The sequence below is a fragment of the Cricetulus griseus genome, chromosome 4 (genome assembly GCF_003668045.3).
Source record: "Cricetulus griseus strain 17A/GY chromosome 4, alternate assembly CriGri-PICRH-1.0, whole genome shotgun sequence".
In the NCBI taxonomy this organism is placed as follows: Eukaryota; Metazoa; Chordata; class Mammalia; order Rodentia; family Cricetidae; genus Cricetulus; species Cricetulus griseus.
In genome coordinates this window covers 210,821,490-210,837,710 of record NC_048597.1, presented here as the reverse complement: position 1 = coordinate 210,837,710, position 16,221 = coordinate 210,821,490, and the positions used below count along the sequence as shown (strand labels likewise).

The 16,221-nt window shown below is 42.4% G+C and overlaps 1 protein-coding gene across 7 annotated transcripts in view; it reads left to right on the top strand.

Moving 5' to 3' along the window:
- The window catches only part of Cep63 (centrosomal protein 63), a 46,642-nt gene extending 30,992 nt beyond the window's left edge, over positions 1 to 15,650 (top strand). For 4 of the 7 annotated variants that reach the window (XM_035443896.1, XM_035443895.1, XM_027414310.2 and 1 more), the window contains 7 exons: positions 274 to 411; positions 4,184 to 4,298; positions 6,521 to 6,718; positions 8,138 to 8,224; positions 12,356 to 12,561; positions 13,240 to 13,519; positions 15,235 to 15,650. In XM_035443896.1, coding sequence (XP_035299787.1) covers positions 274 to 411; positions 4,184 to 4,298; positions 6,521 to 6,718; positions 8,138 to 8,224; positions 12,356 to 12,561; positions 13,240 to 13,519; positions 15,235 to 15,393 — 1,183 coding nt within the window. In that variant the 3' untranslated portion in view covers positions 15,394 to 15,650. Of the gene's footprint in view, positions 1 to 273; positions 412 to 4,183; positions 4,299 to 6,520; positions 6,719 to 8,137; positions 8,225 to 8,827; positions 9,707 to 12,355; positions 12,562 to 13,239; positions 13,520 to 15,234 lie in introns of those variants that run through there. The other 3 variants (XM_027414312.2, XM_027414313.2, XM_027414314.2) reach the window with 3 other exon arrangements.
- Positions 15,651 to 16,221: the final 571 nt, after the last annotated feature.

The window sequence follows — 16,221 nt, the reverse complement described above, 5'->3', positions numbered from 1 at the left end:
CTGCTTGTAATTTTTCAGTTAGAAATCAAGTTTCAACTGTTTGATGTGGCTTTTCCCCTTGAAAAATATGCCAAATCCTAGTAAAGATTAAATTGTTGTCGACCCTGGATTGTTCTCCTGGTATATTTTTCTTTTATTTCCCGAAAAGCAGATGACAAATTGAAGAGTTCAAAGGAGCTTAATTACAAGAACAATTGGAACAGAAGGTTGGCCTTGCGTTGTTCTTGTCGTCAGAATCAGACCTGTTCCCTTCCTCTGTCCCTTCCTCCTCAGGTTACTGGAGGACTGTCAGGTGGAGAGGAAGTACCCCTCTCCAGGGCACGGAGTCTTCGACAATGTGCTGTCTCAGTTGGACCTCAGCCACACCAGTGAGGAACTTCTGCAGGCAGAGGTGACTCGTCTTGAAGGCAGGTAGATAATTAGATACACGCTTAAAATTTCAAGTTAGGATGAACTTTGATCTTCATGTTGACTCTGTAAAATAACACAGTAGTGGGAAATAAAGTTGGTTTTTTCCTCTAGCATTCACAATAGCTCACTTCCTTATTTATTGAAAACACAGAAGAGAACTTCCCATCTTTCCGCTGGTCTGCCTGCATCCGGGCCCGTGATCTGCTGAGTGTCTCAGCCTGACTTCTCCTGCCATGTTTCCTCTCTTGGGCTCTTTCTTGAGAATGATTTGTATGGACAGAAAGCAGTCTGTGATCTCTTCAATTCTGAAAAGTTAAGCCCCCTTTAAACCTTTTATCTACATCAAAAAAAATCTCCTCTTTCTTTGTTTTTCAAAATAAAATTCTTGAAAATTTGTGCATTCTCACTGTCCCCACTTCACCCTTTACCTTTTTAGGCCCCGCCCCCTTCAGTTCAGCTGTCCTTTCTGATACCTCACTGAAACTGTTCTTGGAGAGGACACAGTGGGCACATGCTGTTTCTTCTTTCTTTGCTATATGGTGTGATTTAGATTTTCTTGGCAGTGAATTGAATGCTGGCTTATGGCATAGTATACTGTAGTATAGCATATCATAGCATAGCGTGACACAGCGTGACACAGCATGACAGAGTGTGACACAGCATGACACAGCGTGACACAGCATGGCAGAGTGTGACACAGTGTGACAGAGTGTGACACAGCATGGCAGAGTGTGACACAGCGTGGCAGAGTGTGACACAGCGTGGCAGAGTGACACAGCGTGACAGTGTGACACAGCGTGACAGAATGTGACACAGCGTGACAGATTGTGACACAGCGTGACAGAGTGTGACACAGCGAATGTAGTGTGACACGGCGTGATGTAGTGTGACACAGTGTGGCGGGGTGTGACACAGCATGACAGAGTGTGACACAGCCATGACGTAGTGTGACACAGCGTGACAGAGTGTGACACAGCGAGATGTAGTGTGACACAGGGTGACAGAGTATGACACAGCGAGATGTAGTGTGACACAGCGAGATGTAGTGTGACACGGTGTGATGTAGTGTGACACGGTGTGATGTTGTGTGACACAGCGTGGCAGAGTGTGACACTGATGTAGTGTGACACAGCGAGATGTAGTGTGACACGGTGTGGCAGAGTGTGACACAGCGTGGCGGGGTGTGACACAGCGGGACAAAGTGTGACACAGCGTGACAGAGTGTGACACAGTGTGGCAGGGTGTGACACAGCATGACGTAGTGTGACACAGCGAGATGTAGTGTGACACAGGGTGACAGAGTGTGACACAGCATGGTGGAGTGTGACACAGGGTAATGTAGTGTGACACAGCGTGGTGGAGTGTGACACAGTGTGACAGAGTGTGACACAGCGGGACAGAGTGTGACACAGCGTGATGTAGTGTGACACAGCATGGTGGAGTGTGACACAGCGTGACAGAGTGTGACACAGTGGGATAGAGTGTGACACAGTGTGATGTAGTGTGACACAGCATGGTGGAGTGTGACACAGCATGACAGAGTGTGACACAGCGGGACAGAGTGTGACACAGTGTGACAGAGTGTGACACAGCGGGACAGAGTGTGACACAGCGTGATGTAGTGTGACACAGCATGGTGGAGTGTGACACAGCATGACAGAGTGTGACACAGCGGGACAGAGTGTGACACAGCGTGATGTAGTGTGACACAGCATGGTGGAGTGTGACACAGCATGACAGAGTGTGACACAGCGGGACAGAGTGTGACACAGCGTGACAGAGTGTGACACAGCATGACAGAGTGTGACAGAGTTTTGCCATAGTTACAGACTTTTAGTTTGTCATATTTGTGAATGTTTTTTACTGGGAAGAGTTTGATATTTTGTTTTAAATTCATTTATTATAATTGCTTTTATACTAATGTGTGTACAAAAGGTAGATGAAATATATATATACATCATTAGCCAAACAGAGAGAAGAGGAAATTCCACTTTATACTTCCTAGGTTTTCTTTATACATTACATCCTTTTGCTTTTACTTTGCTGTTTCTGGAAAGCGCTAGTAGTGGGTGTGCTTTGTTTGTGCATACCCTCTGCTTTACCCCTTTTGCAGTATGTGAGGCACTCATGATCACTATTGAGGTGTATGCGTGTGCTTTAGACTGAGTCAAATAAAGCTCACTATTACTAATTATTATTGTTATTATTTGGTTTTTCAAGACATGTTTCTCTGTACATGTAGCCCTGGCTGTCCTGAAACTTGCTCTGTAGACCAGGCTGGCCTAGAACTCAGGGATCCACCTGCCTCTGCCTCCTGAGTGCTGGAGAAAAAGGCATGCGCCACCTATCACACTGGACTAAATAAAGCTTATTAGTCTTTTGGTATTGGATAAAATTGTATGTTTTGGTCATAGTTGCACCCCCCCCCCCAATTGCCTTTCTGATAATCATTACTCCCTCCTGTCAGGCTCGGAACCCCTCCCTCTGGGGTTTGACCTCTAGTGCCTCCTTGATCACCTTTGCCCCTTCAGGCCCTGCCTTTCCCATGGGATAGGACAATGTGGTCTCTGAGTTTACTCTCTGTTTCCTTTAGTGTTTAGCACATTGTGATCATATACTAAGTACTAAATAAATGCATATTCTAGAATTTCTGGAAATAAAATTAGAGTAAATAAATAACAGTGTTTAGTAATAATGACTTAATTTTTATTTTTTTTAAAAATCAAGTGGATAAAAGAACTGTTTTAAACAATTGTGGTGTTTAGTTGTATAAATATCACCTAAAACAGGAAAGGGGCGTTTGATTGATTGTTTTTGTGCTGTTGTACTACAAAGATGATATTTTTGCATATCTGGCCATTTGACTATGTTTGTGAAATAGTATAGTACTAAGCATTTGTGGAATAGTCTATGTGCTGGAGGGCTAAGGGCTAATGACTAAGTTTGGCAGGAGTAAGAAGTGAACTATTTTAATCATAGAAATTTTAGTTTCAGAGATAAAATATTTATGTTAAAGGACTTGAGGAATTTAATCTAGACATTTAAAGTAGAAAATTCAAGAAAAGTTTACCTTCAGGTTGTAAATATTGAATTTACATTATATAAGGTGATTAGGGGAGTGAGGGTTGGGGTGGTTGTAAACAGGTGGACGCTGAGCTAGTTCATAGGAAGGTATTGGCCACTAAGGGGTAGGGGAAGGAGGTGCTTTGTGGTGAAGGGTGATGTGTGTTGACTCAAGGAGGCAGGAGGGGCAAATGGCCCATGGCAGACAGCAAAGCTTAGCAGTTCAGGAGCAAAAGGATCATGTCAGAGAAGAGCAGTAGGATGGGCTCTTGATGAGAGAAATGAGTTGGTACTCTTTAAAGGTTGTTCTTGAGGTTTTTGTATAGTCTGACCTGGCATATGTGTCGCTAAGATGATGAAGTTTGCTCCCGCTGTGATAGTTCTTGGTGGATTTTCCTCTCTCATACAGTTAGAGAAAAATCATATAGCAATAGCAAAACTGTTAGTAAAGTTGCTGGTATCTTTATAATTGTGTAACCAGTTCAGTTTAAGTCAAGGGGAAGGAGTAGAGGTAAACATTGAAGTCAAAGCTACCTCAAAGGTTTGAGATGGGTTTGCTGCATCTGGTGATGGGGAATTGGAAGAGACTTTTGATGTGAGGTGTGAAGTTTAAGTTATTTGGAGGATGTATGTTGGACATTTAGATAACCCATCTTGTGGATTTCAGGAATTTTATTTATTTATGTATGGTTGTATTTCTGTCATACAGTTTGGAATCTGTGAGTGCAACATGTAAACAGCTGAGCCAAGAACTAATGGAAAAATATGAAGAACTGAAGAGGATGGAAGGGCATAACAACGAGTACAGGACCGAGATTAAAAAGGTGAAACCCTGTGTGCCTGGGGTCACAAAGTGGGATGTATTTATGAGTTGGGGAGATGATCAGTGAGGGAAATCTATTTAGGAAGACTGATGTTCAGGAGTGGACGAGCACCTGGAGTGCGCTTGGTGGAAGTCTGGCTGAGAAGAAGAGGTTCAGTGGGAGAAGGAAAGGGTAAGAAAGGATGATGGGGAGATTATTAAAGTACATTGTGTGTATATAAAATTGTGAATCGGTAAATTAAAAATATATTTGTAATCTGGTCACTTTGAGCTCTATAACTTTATTTTAAATATTTTGATGATTTCTAAACAATTGTTTATTACAAGAAGATATTATATGACCTGTCATTGAATATTTTCTTGCTGGCTAACGATAAATATGTATTTCCTCTTTGGTATGATGTAGTCAGTCTCCTTATTGGCTGTTGAGTTATTCAGAGCCTTTTTATTAAAGGTACACTGTAATCCTAGCACTTGGGAGGTAAAGACATGGGAAATCAAGGCCGGCATGGGCTAAACAAGACTGTCTCAAAATACTAAAAATAAATTAATAAAGGGCTCTGGTTCTCCTCTTTGTTGGCATTTATTTACTTGCTTATTTAGAGACTTCGTCTTGTTATATAGCTCAGGTTGGCCTCAAATTCATGATCCTCTGCCTTTGAATTCTAAATATTGAGATTAGAGGTCTGTGTCACCATACTTGGCCTAATTTATGTTTTTCATTACTTCTTTTTTTAAATTTAAATTAGAAACAAGCTTCTTTTCCATGTCATTCTCAGTTCCCTCTCCTTCCCCTCCTTTTCATTACTTCTTGAAACTATTCTTTGTGTGTGTGTGTGTGTGTGTGTGTGTGTGTGTGTGTGTGTGTGTGTGTGTGTTTGCATGTGCCTGTACATGCGTGTGTTCATATGTGTGCGTGGAACCTAGAAGTAGACATTGGTATCTGTGTATTGCTACCTCTTCCCACACCTTCACCCTCTTCCTTGACACAGGACTTCCCAGGGGCTCTTGCTGAACTCAGTACTCATTGGTTGACTAGCCTAGTTGGTCGGTAATTCCAGGATGCGTGGGTTGCAGACATATATAAACTTCCGAGGCATATTTTACGTGGGTGCTAGGAATCTGTTTAGACAAGGCCTTCATGCTTCTGCTGTAGGAATGTTGTAGCCTGAACATCTCCCAAAAAGCTCTTGCCTCTTTCTTCCTATTATATTTCTGTTATGTCTCTTCTGTGAACCAGAAAACCAAAATTTTGATTTGTAGCTGTGAAAAGAATGAGAGTCTTGGGACCCTCTACATAAATTGGGCATAGACTTTGACATTGACTTTTGGTGTTTGAGTAACTCAGACTCTGCTGAGACTTAATACATGATGTTAAGTTTAACCACCAGACTTGCAGAATAATTATACAAGTTGGTAAATTGCTCATTTTCTATTTAATCTACTAAAAGTTTCATGTCTTGAGGTAGGATAAGAATTACCTTATTGTATTGTTTCATATATTTTCTTTGTTAAATGATGTCTATTTTAAACATTGACTTGTCAGTTGATGCGGATGCACCATGCGTTGTTATCATAGTCATCTCCAATCCCTCTTCTACCCCTTCTGCTGAGCGCGCCTTTCCATCTAGTCAGTCTGCTGCTTCACTTGTTTTTCTTTTAGGCCTGCTGAGTTTAGTTAGGGTTGCTCACATAAAAATTGATGGGGATATTTACTGGCGTAGTTACCAGTGACCACACCACTGAAGAAAATGGCACTCTTCTCCTGGCAGCCATTAACAATTTGTCTTTCTCTCAAGTATATTTTCCTTTTAGGGCCTTGTCCATGCTAGGCAAGTGCTATACCATCGAGCTACATCCCCAAACCTTTTTTTCTTTTTGGTTTTTTGAGACAGAGCTTCTCTGTAGCTTTGGAGCCTGTCCTAGAACTTGCCCTGTAGACCGGGCTGGCCTCAAACTCATAGATATCTGCCTGCCTTTGACTCCTGAGTGCTGGGATTAAAGGTGTGCACCACCACCACCAAGCCAAACCTTGTTTTTTGAGAGCGTCTTCCTGTGAAGTTCAGTCTGGCCTTGATATCCCTGCCGTAGCAGGCTGGTCTCCTGCTTGGGATCTTCCTGTCTCTGGCTCTGCCTCCTGAGTGCTAGAATATGTGTACTACCACATGCCTGAATTCTAAATACTTTCTCTGAACTTTGGGTGTTTTTTGTGCATCTCTGTAGTTGAAAGAACAGATTCTGCAGGCTGATCAGACCTATAGCTCTGCACTGGAAGGAATGAAGATGGAAATCTCCCAGCTAACCCGGGAGTTACACCAGCGAGATATCACTATTGCTTCTGCCAAGTGTTCTTCCTCAGATATGGAAAAGCAGCTGAAGGCAGAGATGCAAAAAGCAGAAGAAAAGGCAGTACAGCACAAGGTAAGCCCACCCAGAGCTCTCTCTCCTTGATGTCTGCTTGTTTGCTCCCAAAGAATGAATTATAACTTCCATATTACGTCAGTGAACTTTTAGTAGACACCTGTTTTGGGCTGGTCAGCAAGCAGTGTAGTGAGGATTGGTGGGAGGTCTGATGGATACAGACAAGGAAGATGGCCACTCCAGTGCTGTGTGGGTAAGGGGCTGGGCACAGCTAGGGAGTTCCCTGTCTACAGAAAAGATCTGTACTGCTGCTAGTAGAGAATGAGTAAGGGTGGAGAGTCTGGGAGGAGCAGGTGTGGCTACAGCTGTGGCCTGAGCTTTGTGCACAGGCTGTAGAGGGAAGAGGGTGGGTTCTGGGGATTCTTGGCTGCTACAGTCAGCTTAGGCTTTGTGTTAGACAGTGAAAGAAGCTATTACTGAGGAAGTCAGTTTGGGCAGCCAAGTAAGGAGACAAAATAGTTGAAGTGTTGAGGAGGATGATACATGTCTGTGAGAGATGCACATGACAGGGAAGTTAGTGGCACATCTGATTTCAGATAAAGCCTGGAAACTGGTCAGTCAGCTTCATAGAAAGCCTGGAATCCAAGGTTTGACATTTAGCTTTGGAAGTCCTTGCTTGAAGTTGGCATTTGAACTCCTGCTCCCCAGACATAGTGACTATAGTGAAAACCAATAGAGTATATACAAGAGTGACTTGAATCAGACTTTGGGTATTTCTCAATTTGGGTAAAAAAGATAGTGGGCTGGAACTTTTTTAAAAAAGAAGTGGTGAGGAAGTTCTTCAGGCAGTTTCTGCTGAGGAGGAAGGTACAAAAGTGAACTTTTTATAGAGCTAGTAAGCAGAAAAGATGAGCAGAGTGAGTACTGAAGGTAAATGAGCATTTTATGAAAGTGCAGTTCCCTGTTGGAAGTGGGAAGATCAGGGGAGGAAGCAGGGTGTGGCTAAGGGTCTGCCTCCAGCTCCCATTCATTACTGAGAGTGACATTTAACCACACGAGTGCCAGTTTACCCGCTAACACCTTTGACACCTTCTTTTAAAAAGGATGTGTGGGGCCTGGGAGATGGGTCCGAGGGTAAGAGCTCTTGCTCTGCAAGAGTGAGGACCTGAGTTCAGATGCCCAGAACACACAGAAAAAGCCAGGCATGGCTGCATGTTCTGTTGTGGGGGCAGGAGTGGGATGGGGTGAGCAGAGACAGGCGCATTATGAGAACCCACTGGCTCTAGTTTCTGCATATATGCTTGGCAGGCACACCTGTGCCCTCATGTGCATGCATCACAGACATACACTGTATGTACACTGTATCTATATGAATGTAGTCTACAATAACTAGGCTAGAGAAAATTACCCATGGAAAAGCTTTGTAAGATACATTTGATTTATGTGGGTTTTTTTTTCACCACGATTTTCCTTTTTCAGGAGATTCTGAGTCAGCTAGAATCACTCAAGTTAGAAAATCGCCGTCTTTCTGAAACAGTGATGAAGCTGGAGCTGGGCTTGCATGAGGTACACACACAGACACTTCAGCTTTTGTACTTCTGAAGCCATTGGAGTAGCTTTATAAATACTGATGTTAGATGGAGTTAGAATTCAACTAGTGGTAGGTACAGTCTCAAGAAATGGAAGTATCCTACTGCTAGAGGAGTTTTTGCTGCAGCAGTAGGATAGTTTTCCTGTTATGTGTGTGATAAGATGCATATATAGTCTGTGTTCTCAGCAAGTAGAATGTCTGCAGAGGGTTCAGGATAGTGCTAACACAAAGTGTGGAATGGATGCCGGGTGCTGGTTTTAGTACTATGTGCTCACAGTGTCTTTTTTATGATAATTCAAGTTTTTATTGCATTTCTATGAAGTATAGTTCATTTAGTCAAATATTCTAGAATCTTTAGTAAGTGCTAGATTGAACACAGGATGAATAATCAAATTCTTGACTGTAAAGACATTACAGTAATTTCATAGAGATCATGAGAAATATATATAAGGTACTATGAAAGCAGAGAGAAATAGATTGGCTTCCAGGCAGTGTGATAGTCTTTAAACATTTTATTATAAATGTCTTATAATTTATAAAATGATACATCTGTTCTGACCCATCTTTTTTTGGGGTAGGTCAAATGTCTGAAGATTGAATTCTCTTTTTCTGAACTTCTGAACTTCTGCCTCCAAAAAAGATAAATAGTCACACAAGGCTCCCTATTTGCTCCTAAGTAGTTCCAATTTCACAGTCATGGAGGCTGAGATGGAAGAAAATGCAAGGGGCTAGAAGAACATTTAATTTCGACTAGGAAAATGGGGGACTATTTTTGTCATCTTTCAGATGGGTGAGATTCTCTAAGCATCATGAACCATAAGGATCTTACAACGTAAAAATGTAAAAGTAGCAACACAAGGGCTGGGTGTGTATTTGGAGGGAGAGCAATTACCTAGCATGAGGCTCTGGGTTTGATATCCCTAGCCCTGCAAATGGAGTAAAAACAAATGAACAGACAAGGACAAGTAATCCATAAGCAGACACAGACTAACAGGAAGTATCAACAAGAACGTCCTGCAAGAGGAATAGCAAAGAGATGCAGTAGGAAAATGGCAAAGACTGAGGAGATATTTCATAGTAATTTATATTCAAGTGAGCAAGGGAAGCCGTTCAACTTCCCTAATGACCAAAAATTTTAAAAGTCAAATTTCTCTTGCTAGTGCTTTAAAAAGCTAACATATGGCCTCTGTTGGCAAGTGTTTAGAGAACAGACTCTCCCATGCACATTGACATGGCCTACAGGACAGTTGGGCCGTGGACATCAAACTTGTAGATATATGCAGCCCCAAGTACACCTGGGTATTTATTTACGTCTGTGATAAGAAGGACCTGTTCTTCAGTGTCCTTAGCAGTTTGCATTCCCAAAGAACCCCTTTTGTAGGAGTAAATGTTCAGAAGTGGGCACAGCAGGCATTGTCAAATAAACTGGTTACTGAAATGGTTGATTTATGATTGTATTGTGAAATACGCTGTCATTTAATACAACAGATGGAAATATTTATTCAGTTTTGCCCTCACTCTACATCCCTATATTTTTTTCTTTTAAAGCACAAACCCATATGGGTGGGGTAAAAATAAGAGAGGAAAGAATAGCCAAACATTTAAAAAATGTTTTTATTTTTGTGTGCTTGTCTGCATGTGTGTGGGCACATGCGTGTATGTGTTTGTATGTATAGCAGCTAGAGGGGGTACTAGGCATCTCCCTGTGTCATTCTCCATCTTGCGTACTGAGACAGGGTCTCTTACTTGAACCCTGAGCTCGATGACTTGGCTGGTCTGGCTAGCCACCTTGCTCCAGAGACTCTGTCTCCTCTTTCAAAGTGTTAGGATTACAGGCAGACCACCATGTCCACTCGGCCAGCATTTACATGAGTGTTATAGATCTGAGCTCTGGTCCTCCTGTGTGGCAAGTACTTCAGCACCTGAGCCATCTTCTCAATCCCATAACTAAACGTTTTATAGGAAGTGGAAGATGGATGGGGGCAGGAGTTGGAAGACCAGTTGGCTAACATGCTGGCTGGCTAATGACTGGATGGATGGATGGATGGTAAATGGGTAGATTAGTGTGTGAGTGGGTAAATGGATGAGTGGGTAGGTAACTGAATGGGAGTATGGACAAATGATTTTGTATGCCCTGATAAAGCCAATAATGAGTAAGTTGTAATTCATGAACTCTTCTGATATATACTGCAGGATCCTTTAAGAATATGTGATTTGGCAGTGTTAAAGATTTAGGGACCCAGCTGGGCGTTGGTGGCGCATGCCTTTAATCCCAGTACTCGGGAGGCAGAGGCAGGCGGATCTCTGTGAGTTCGAGGCCACCCTGATCTCCAGATCGAGTGCCAGGATTGACTCCAAAGCTACACAGAGAAACGCGGTCTCGAAAAACAAAACAAAACAAACAAACAAACAAAAACAAAAACAAAATTTAGGGACCCTAGTGTGTTCATATTCAGAACTGAGAGCTTTGGGGAATGTCACAGCCAGACTCTGCCCTGAGTTCTGTGCAGCTGAACGTTCTCCTGAATCCTAGTGGAAACATTGATCTTTCTTTATTCCCCTAAGTACATGCCTACATGCCTGCTACCTATTTGTTATGCTACCTTTACCAGTTATGTACCTGGAGTAGTTGTTAATAAACCACTAAGTCTTGGAGATTCTAGAAAGATGCAGGGAAAGACAGTATTATATATATCTTTTAAGAATGTGCAGTGGTTCTCAACCTTTCCAATGCCTTGACCCTTTAATACAGTTCGTCATGTTGTAATGACCCCAACCATAACATTATTTGTTGCTACTTCACAACTGTAATTTTTCTACTGTTAGGAATCATAATATATTTTTAGAGTTAGAGGTTTGCCAAAGGAGATCATGGCCCACCGGTTGAGAAATGCTAGTTTAATGATTTTTTTTAAGACATCAAAGTGGTAAAAATCCTGTCAGTTTTAGCTTTCTGTGGTTCCAGAGTTACATATAGTGTGGATATCTTGTACAAATTGTCAAAACATAACTATTAGGAAATGCTTTTTGCATGTTATCACCTAGGAAGCTGAGATTACTTTTCCAAATTAATCTATAATTATTTTAATGAAGCAGCAGTTTTCATGAATATTGGCTACTTTAAAGATGGGTAGCAGGTGACAGTGCAGCCCATGCCCTGCAAAAACAAAGACAGGTAGCAGTGGACAGTGTAGCCCCTTTGTAGTATACAAATACAAAGATGGGTAGTGGTTGACAGTATAGCCGCATGTCCTGCAAATACTCCTCTCTGAGATGTTGTCAGCCATGGGCAACTACTGAAAGGTCTTGTAATTCCTAGTTTACAAGTGCATTTACATGTTTGTGACTTGACAGGTAAATTATGTTTATCAGATCACTATCGACCAGCTTGCTTTCACAGTTTTTTTTTTTTTTTTTTTTACAGAAAATGAAATGTTAAACTGTAAAGATCACCATCATCTTATAGAATGCTAATTAAAATCTCTCATGAGAAAAAGTAGACCTGTATTATCAAGAAATAAGATATGTAATCATATAACTTAGACCAGATCACAGTAGTAATTCCTGCTATATACTTGAGTCCTGCTTTTATGTTGCCTAGCTTTTTAAAACTAGGTACCAAAAAGTGCTTTTGGTGAGAGGGTATTTATTTAAAAGCTACCCCTTTGGGCAGAATTCTTTTTAGAGTCTTGTGTTTAAATTACTTTCTTTGAATCAGTTCTTTTGATTTCCTTCCACAGGTATTCTGTGTGAGTAGGGGTGGGGTGGAAAGGGTGCCCCTCATTCTCCTTTAAGAGCCATGGCTATTATATTCTTGATCTCCCCTATCTCTGATTCTTGAAGCTTTCCTCTGCCCTGTTTCTACCCCTGATGTCGAGTACAGGAGGACGCCATCCTGCCCCCAATTTCCTCCTCCCTTCCCTCTAGGCAGACTGATGCTTTCTTTGTGTTCATCTTAACACAGCTAAAGACAAATCTTCACTTTCTCTAGGTAAAGCCACAGATTAGATAAAACTGGAAAAGGAACTATTTCAGCCAACACCGTTGCAGATTGATCATAAGTACCCTTAAACATACAAGTGATTCTAGTATTCTTTTTTTATTAGGCAAAAGAGATTTCACTAACAGACCTTCAGGAGAATTATATTGAGGCATTAAATAAATTAGTGTCTGAAAATCAACAACTACAGAAAGATCTGATGAACACCAAATCTCAGCTGGAGCATGCTACTCACGTGTGTACAAAAAAAGATGGCAGGATCTTTAAACCAGCACGCAGCAGAGTAGCTGAGTTCAAGAACGCAGAGTTTAAGTAAAGTTCCTTAAAAGTCTCTTTGACATGTGTGTGCTGCCGTGTGATTTCCTCTGCTTTGAGAAGTGCAGTCATCACAGGCTCTGGGTTTAATTCTGACTGCAGAGTGCACAAGTGGCTCAGGTGGTTCGGCCTTCATTTCATTACAGCTTTTGTTCTGTGCACCCTGCTTATAGGTGTGAACCCCATTTGTTCCCCAGAGCGTTTTCATGCTGCCTCCCACCACCTCTATCCCACCTGTTCCATAAGAAGTAAAACTTGGCTTATTATAAAAAGCGTCCATTGTATTTTTGGTCAATTAATATCAGGTTGTTACCGTAAGAAAGATTCAATGAGAAGCCACTGGCTTCAGTGTGTTTTCCTATCAAAAGCCTTTGGTGACACTCTCACCCACAGTGACATTATGTGGCTGCCTTCTCTGGGCATGGGGCTGTCCTGCCTGGTCACTCTGAATCACTGTGGTAGCTTGTTTGGCCTCTGCTATGGGGCAAGCATGAGAGCAGAGCTTGAATGAGTGAGGAACACTTGTCCTTACATGGGCTGCTCGTTTCTAAGTGACAGCACCTTGCTACCTAGCCTGTTATTTAATGTTCAGATGAGCATGCTTCTTTCAGCATTTATCGGAAAGAAAATTTGCTACAATTTTTCATTTATTTTGTTTTCTAATCTGCTATCCAGGCCAACCCATGGCCAGCACAGACATGATGGAATAAAGACTGAGCAGTACAAAACAGGTCACCACTCGCCTCGAGAACAAACGTTGGATAGCATAGAACCCATGGCCAGGGGCCCCAGCCCCATGAGTCCTCACACCAGCCCTGACAGCTCCACCGTGTCTCTGCCTTCCAACTTTCTATGCTATGCTCACTCTTTGCCTTCAATGCTAGATATAAATGATGGCAACTTTTCTGACATCCTGTCTGACTGTATGAATGACCAAGAAGAGTTTGTATCTTCGGTATGGAAACGTTCTAATCTTAACATTTATTTTTATATTTAATTTAAGGTGAAAAGGGTGTTTTGTTTTACTGGGTCCCAATCAGTAGTACCCTTTATTATTTTCACACATTTCCACCATGCAGTTTTACTCATGAAGGCACATTCAGCCAACATGACTTCAAACTCACGTTCTGAAATGAGTGTAGGTATTCACTGACAGTAGCCTGCACCTTCCTGCCTGCCTTTTCTAGAGAGGGCTGACTCTGTTGCAGTGATTGCATCAAGGGCTGTTTCTGGATGCCAGCAGAGTTCCAAAGCATGGGCAGTGATAAGGGAAAAGGGGCTGTTGGGAAGGGGCTGGTGGCAGAGGGCAGACGGCAGTGCATCTGAGGTGTGCAGAGTGGCATTTGGGTATCTGAGATGGCCCTGGTAGTAGAGGCTATCTGTGACTCTGTGCTGGTTCCCCCACCACTAGGCTCCACTGTTCTTTGTCCTCTGTAGGGAAGCACTTGTGTTGGGCCATTTCATTGCCTGTTGTCAGCTGTAGTCACATCCTTGTGAAGGTTTCAGTATGATTTTTAAAATGTGTCAGCAATTCCATGGAAAGGTTTCCCTTTAGTTTTCAAAATGAATGTTTTACTTTCATGTAAACAAACAAACAAACAACTTAACACCTAGAGAAGTGACTTTTTTCCTAAGTTTGGCAGCACACCTTTCCTGATTTATGATATGTGAATTTTATGGATGTCACTTTTTCTGAAGAGTGTGAACATCCACGTGTTTTCCTTCAGAAGTACCCAGTACTTGGTGCTAGTACTCCAGGGGGCCAGCGTAGTTGATCTGATTATTCAGCAGTTGCCTGTTGGCTTGCCCGCTAGACTTTACTGTGGTCCTGCTGTGCCCATGTGTGGACACACAGAGCAGGAGAGCTGACTTGCATGTTCCTAATGGAGGTAGCACAGGGTGGCCTCTGTTACCTGTCACAGTGTTCTCTGATGATGGCATTGTGTAGTGTAAGAACCTCAATTCCATCTCCAGTTAGTGTGCTGTTGGGATAGTCATTTCTCACTTTAGAAACTCATTTCTGTTGTGTCAGATGGAGACAAGATACTCTTCCAGGCTGTGTGTATGTCTGTTCTGTGTGTTTATTTACACAGTGATTTGTGCTAACTCAGCATTCAGGGTGACTTCCAAAACATAACTGTAAATGAGGCCAATTACATGTGCTAGATTTCTGTATTTATTACCTCCAAGCCCTGAGATCAGAAACATAGCTGGAAGCAAGAGTTGCAGATCAGAGACCATGGATGGAATTTTAAGAAAGGGAAAAATACTGATTTTTTTTTTAACTGGCATCTAATTTGTTTTCTGTAGCTTTTCAGAGCTTTCAAGTGAGAGTAACTTTCAGGGTCTTGAAATAGCAGGCATTGGCTGTGTTCTCGAGTGGCAGGCAGGCATTCAAGACTGAGCTGAGATACTCTCAGACTAGTGACGAGCTGTTTACACTTCACATGGACACTGCTTGAGTCAGAAAGAAAGAGACTTATGGTGCAGTGTTTTTAGAACTTACCTTTTTTTTTTTTTTTTTTTTTTTCCTTTCTTGGCATTAAGATAAAAGTATCTCTTCAGAAGAAAATTTCCCCCTTTAGCATTGCTAGGCAGAAAATATCACAAATAGTGGCAGAGCATCCATCCCTGCTTCCTAACACATGTCACGATTTGTGCCTCTCCCAGTGCACGCTGCCCGTCTCTCCTCTGGGATCGATAGCTACCAGGTTTCTGGAGGAGGAGGAGCTTCGGTCTCACCATATTCTCGAGCGCCTGGATGCACACATTGAAGAATTGAGGAGAGAAAGCGAGAGGACGGTGAGGCAGTTCACAGCCCTCGTGTAACCCTGAGCGGCCACAAGCAGAAGCCTAAGTTATAAAGTTATAATGAAGATGATGCTTGCGAGAGCAGCAGCCAAGAATCTGCACATAGGTATTTTCACTGGCTTGTTTGAAGGACTTCTTCCAATAGTAATTGGTGAGAATAAACCACTTTGCAGACTTTTTCTCACATGGATATTTATTACCACAAGCAATACTTTTTCTTTTTGACTTAACTGTGAATAGCTTGTACTAATTAAAATAAAGATTTTATACTACAATTTGAAACTAAAGTAACTACGGAGCTTCCTGTAAAGGAAGTATGTAGGGGAAGCCTGGGCTCTAAAGTCGCTCGGCTGGCTTCGTCCACTTTCTTACCAGGTTAAATGCAAAGTCTGGCTAGCAGTGTGTAAAGGGGCCATGGTGAAGTCCTTGGCAGGGAGGCTTTTGACCCACCCTGAAGGGGGAGAGAGGGTGGCATAAGATTGGAGCTGGATTTAGTTAGTGTGTGGGACTCACGGGACCTCCACTGTGAATGCTGAGCATCTGCACACTGAGGAGAGGGGTCAGATGGGAGATTGGATTTAAAGCCACATTGTTGACAACCAAGGAGGGTGAGGAGAGTGGAGAGCCCGGTTCTGGGCAGCCAGACTAGTTCAGTAAGTAGAGTATGCAGTTAGAGCAAGGAGAAGACACATGCTGTCCTTGCCGGCTCCAGGACCCAGCTCCTTTCATTCCCCCTGAGAGTGGGTGCTTCCCATCAGCGCATACACAGCCTGGTGTTTCTTCCTCCTTCAAGGAGAAACAGAAAAACCGCCCATCTACTCCATGTATTTGCTCCTCCCCAGCACA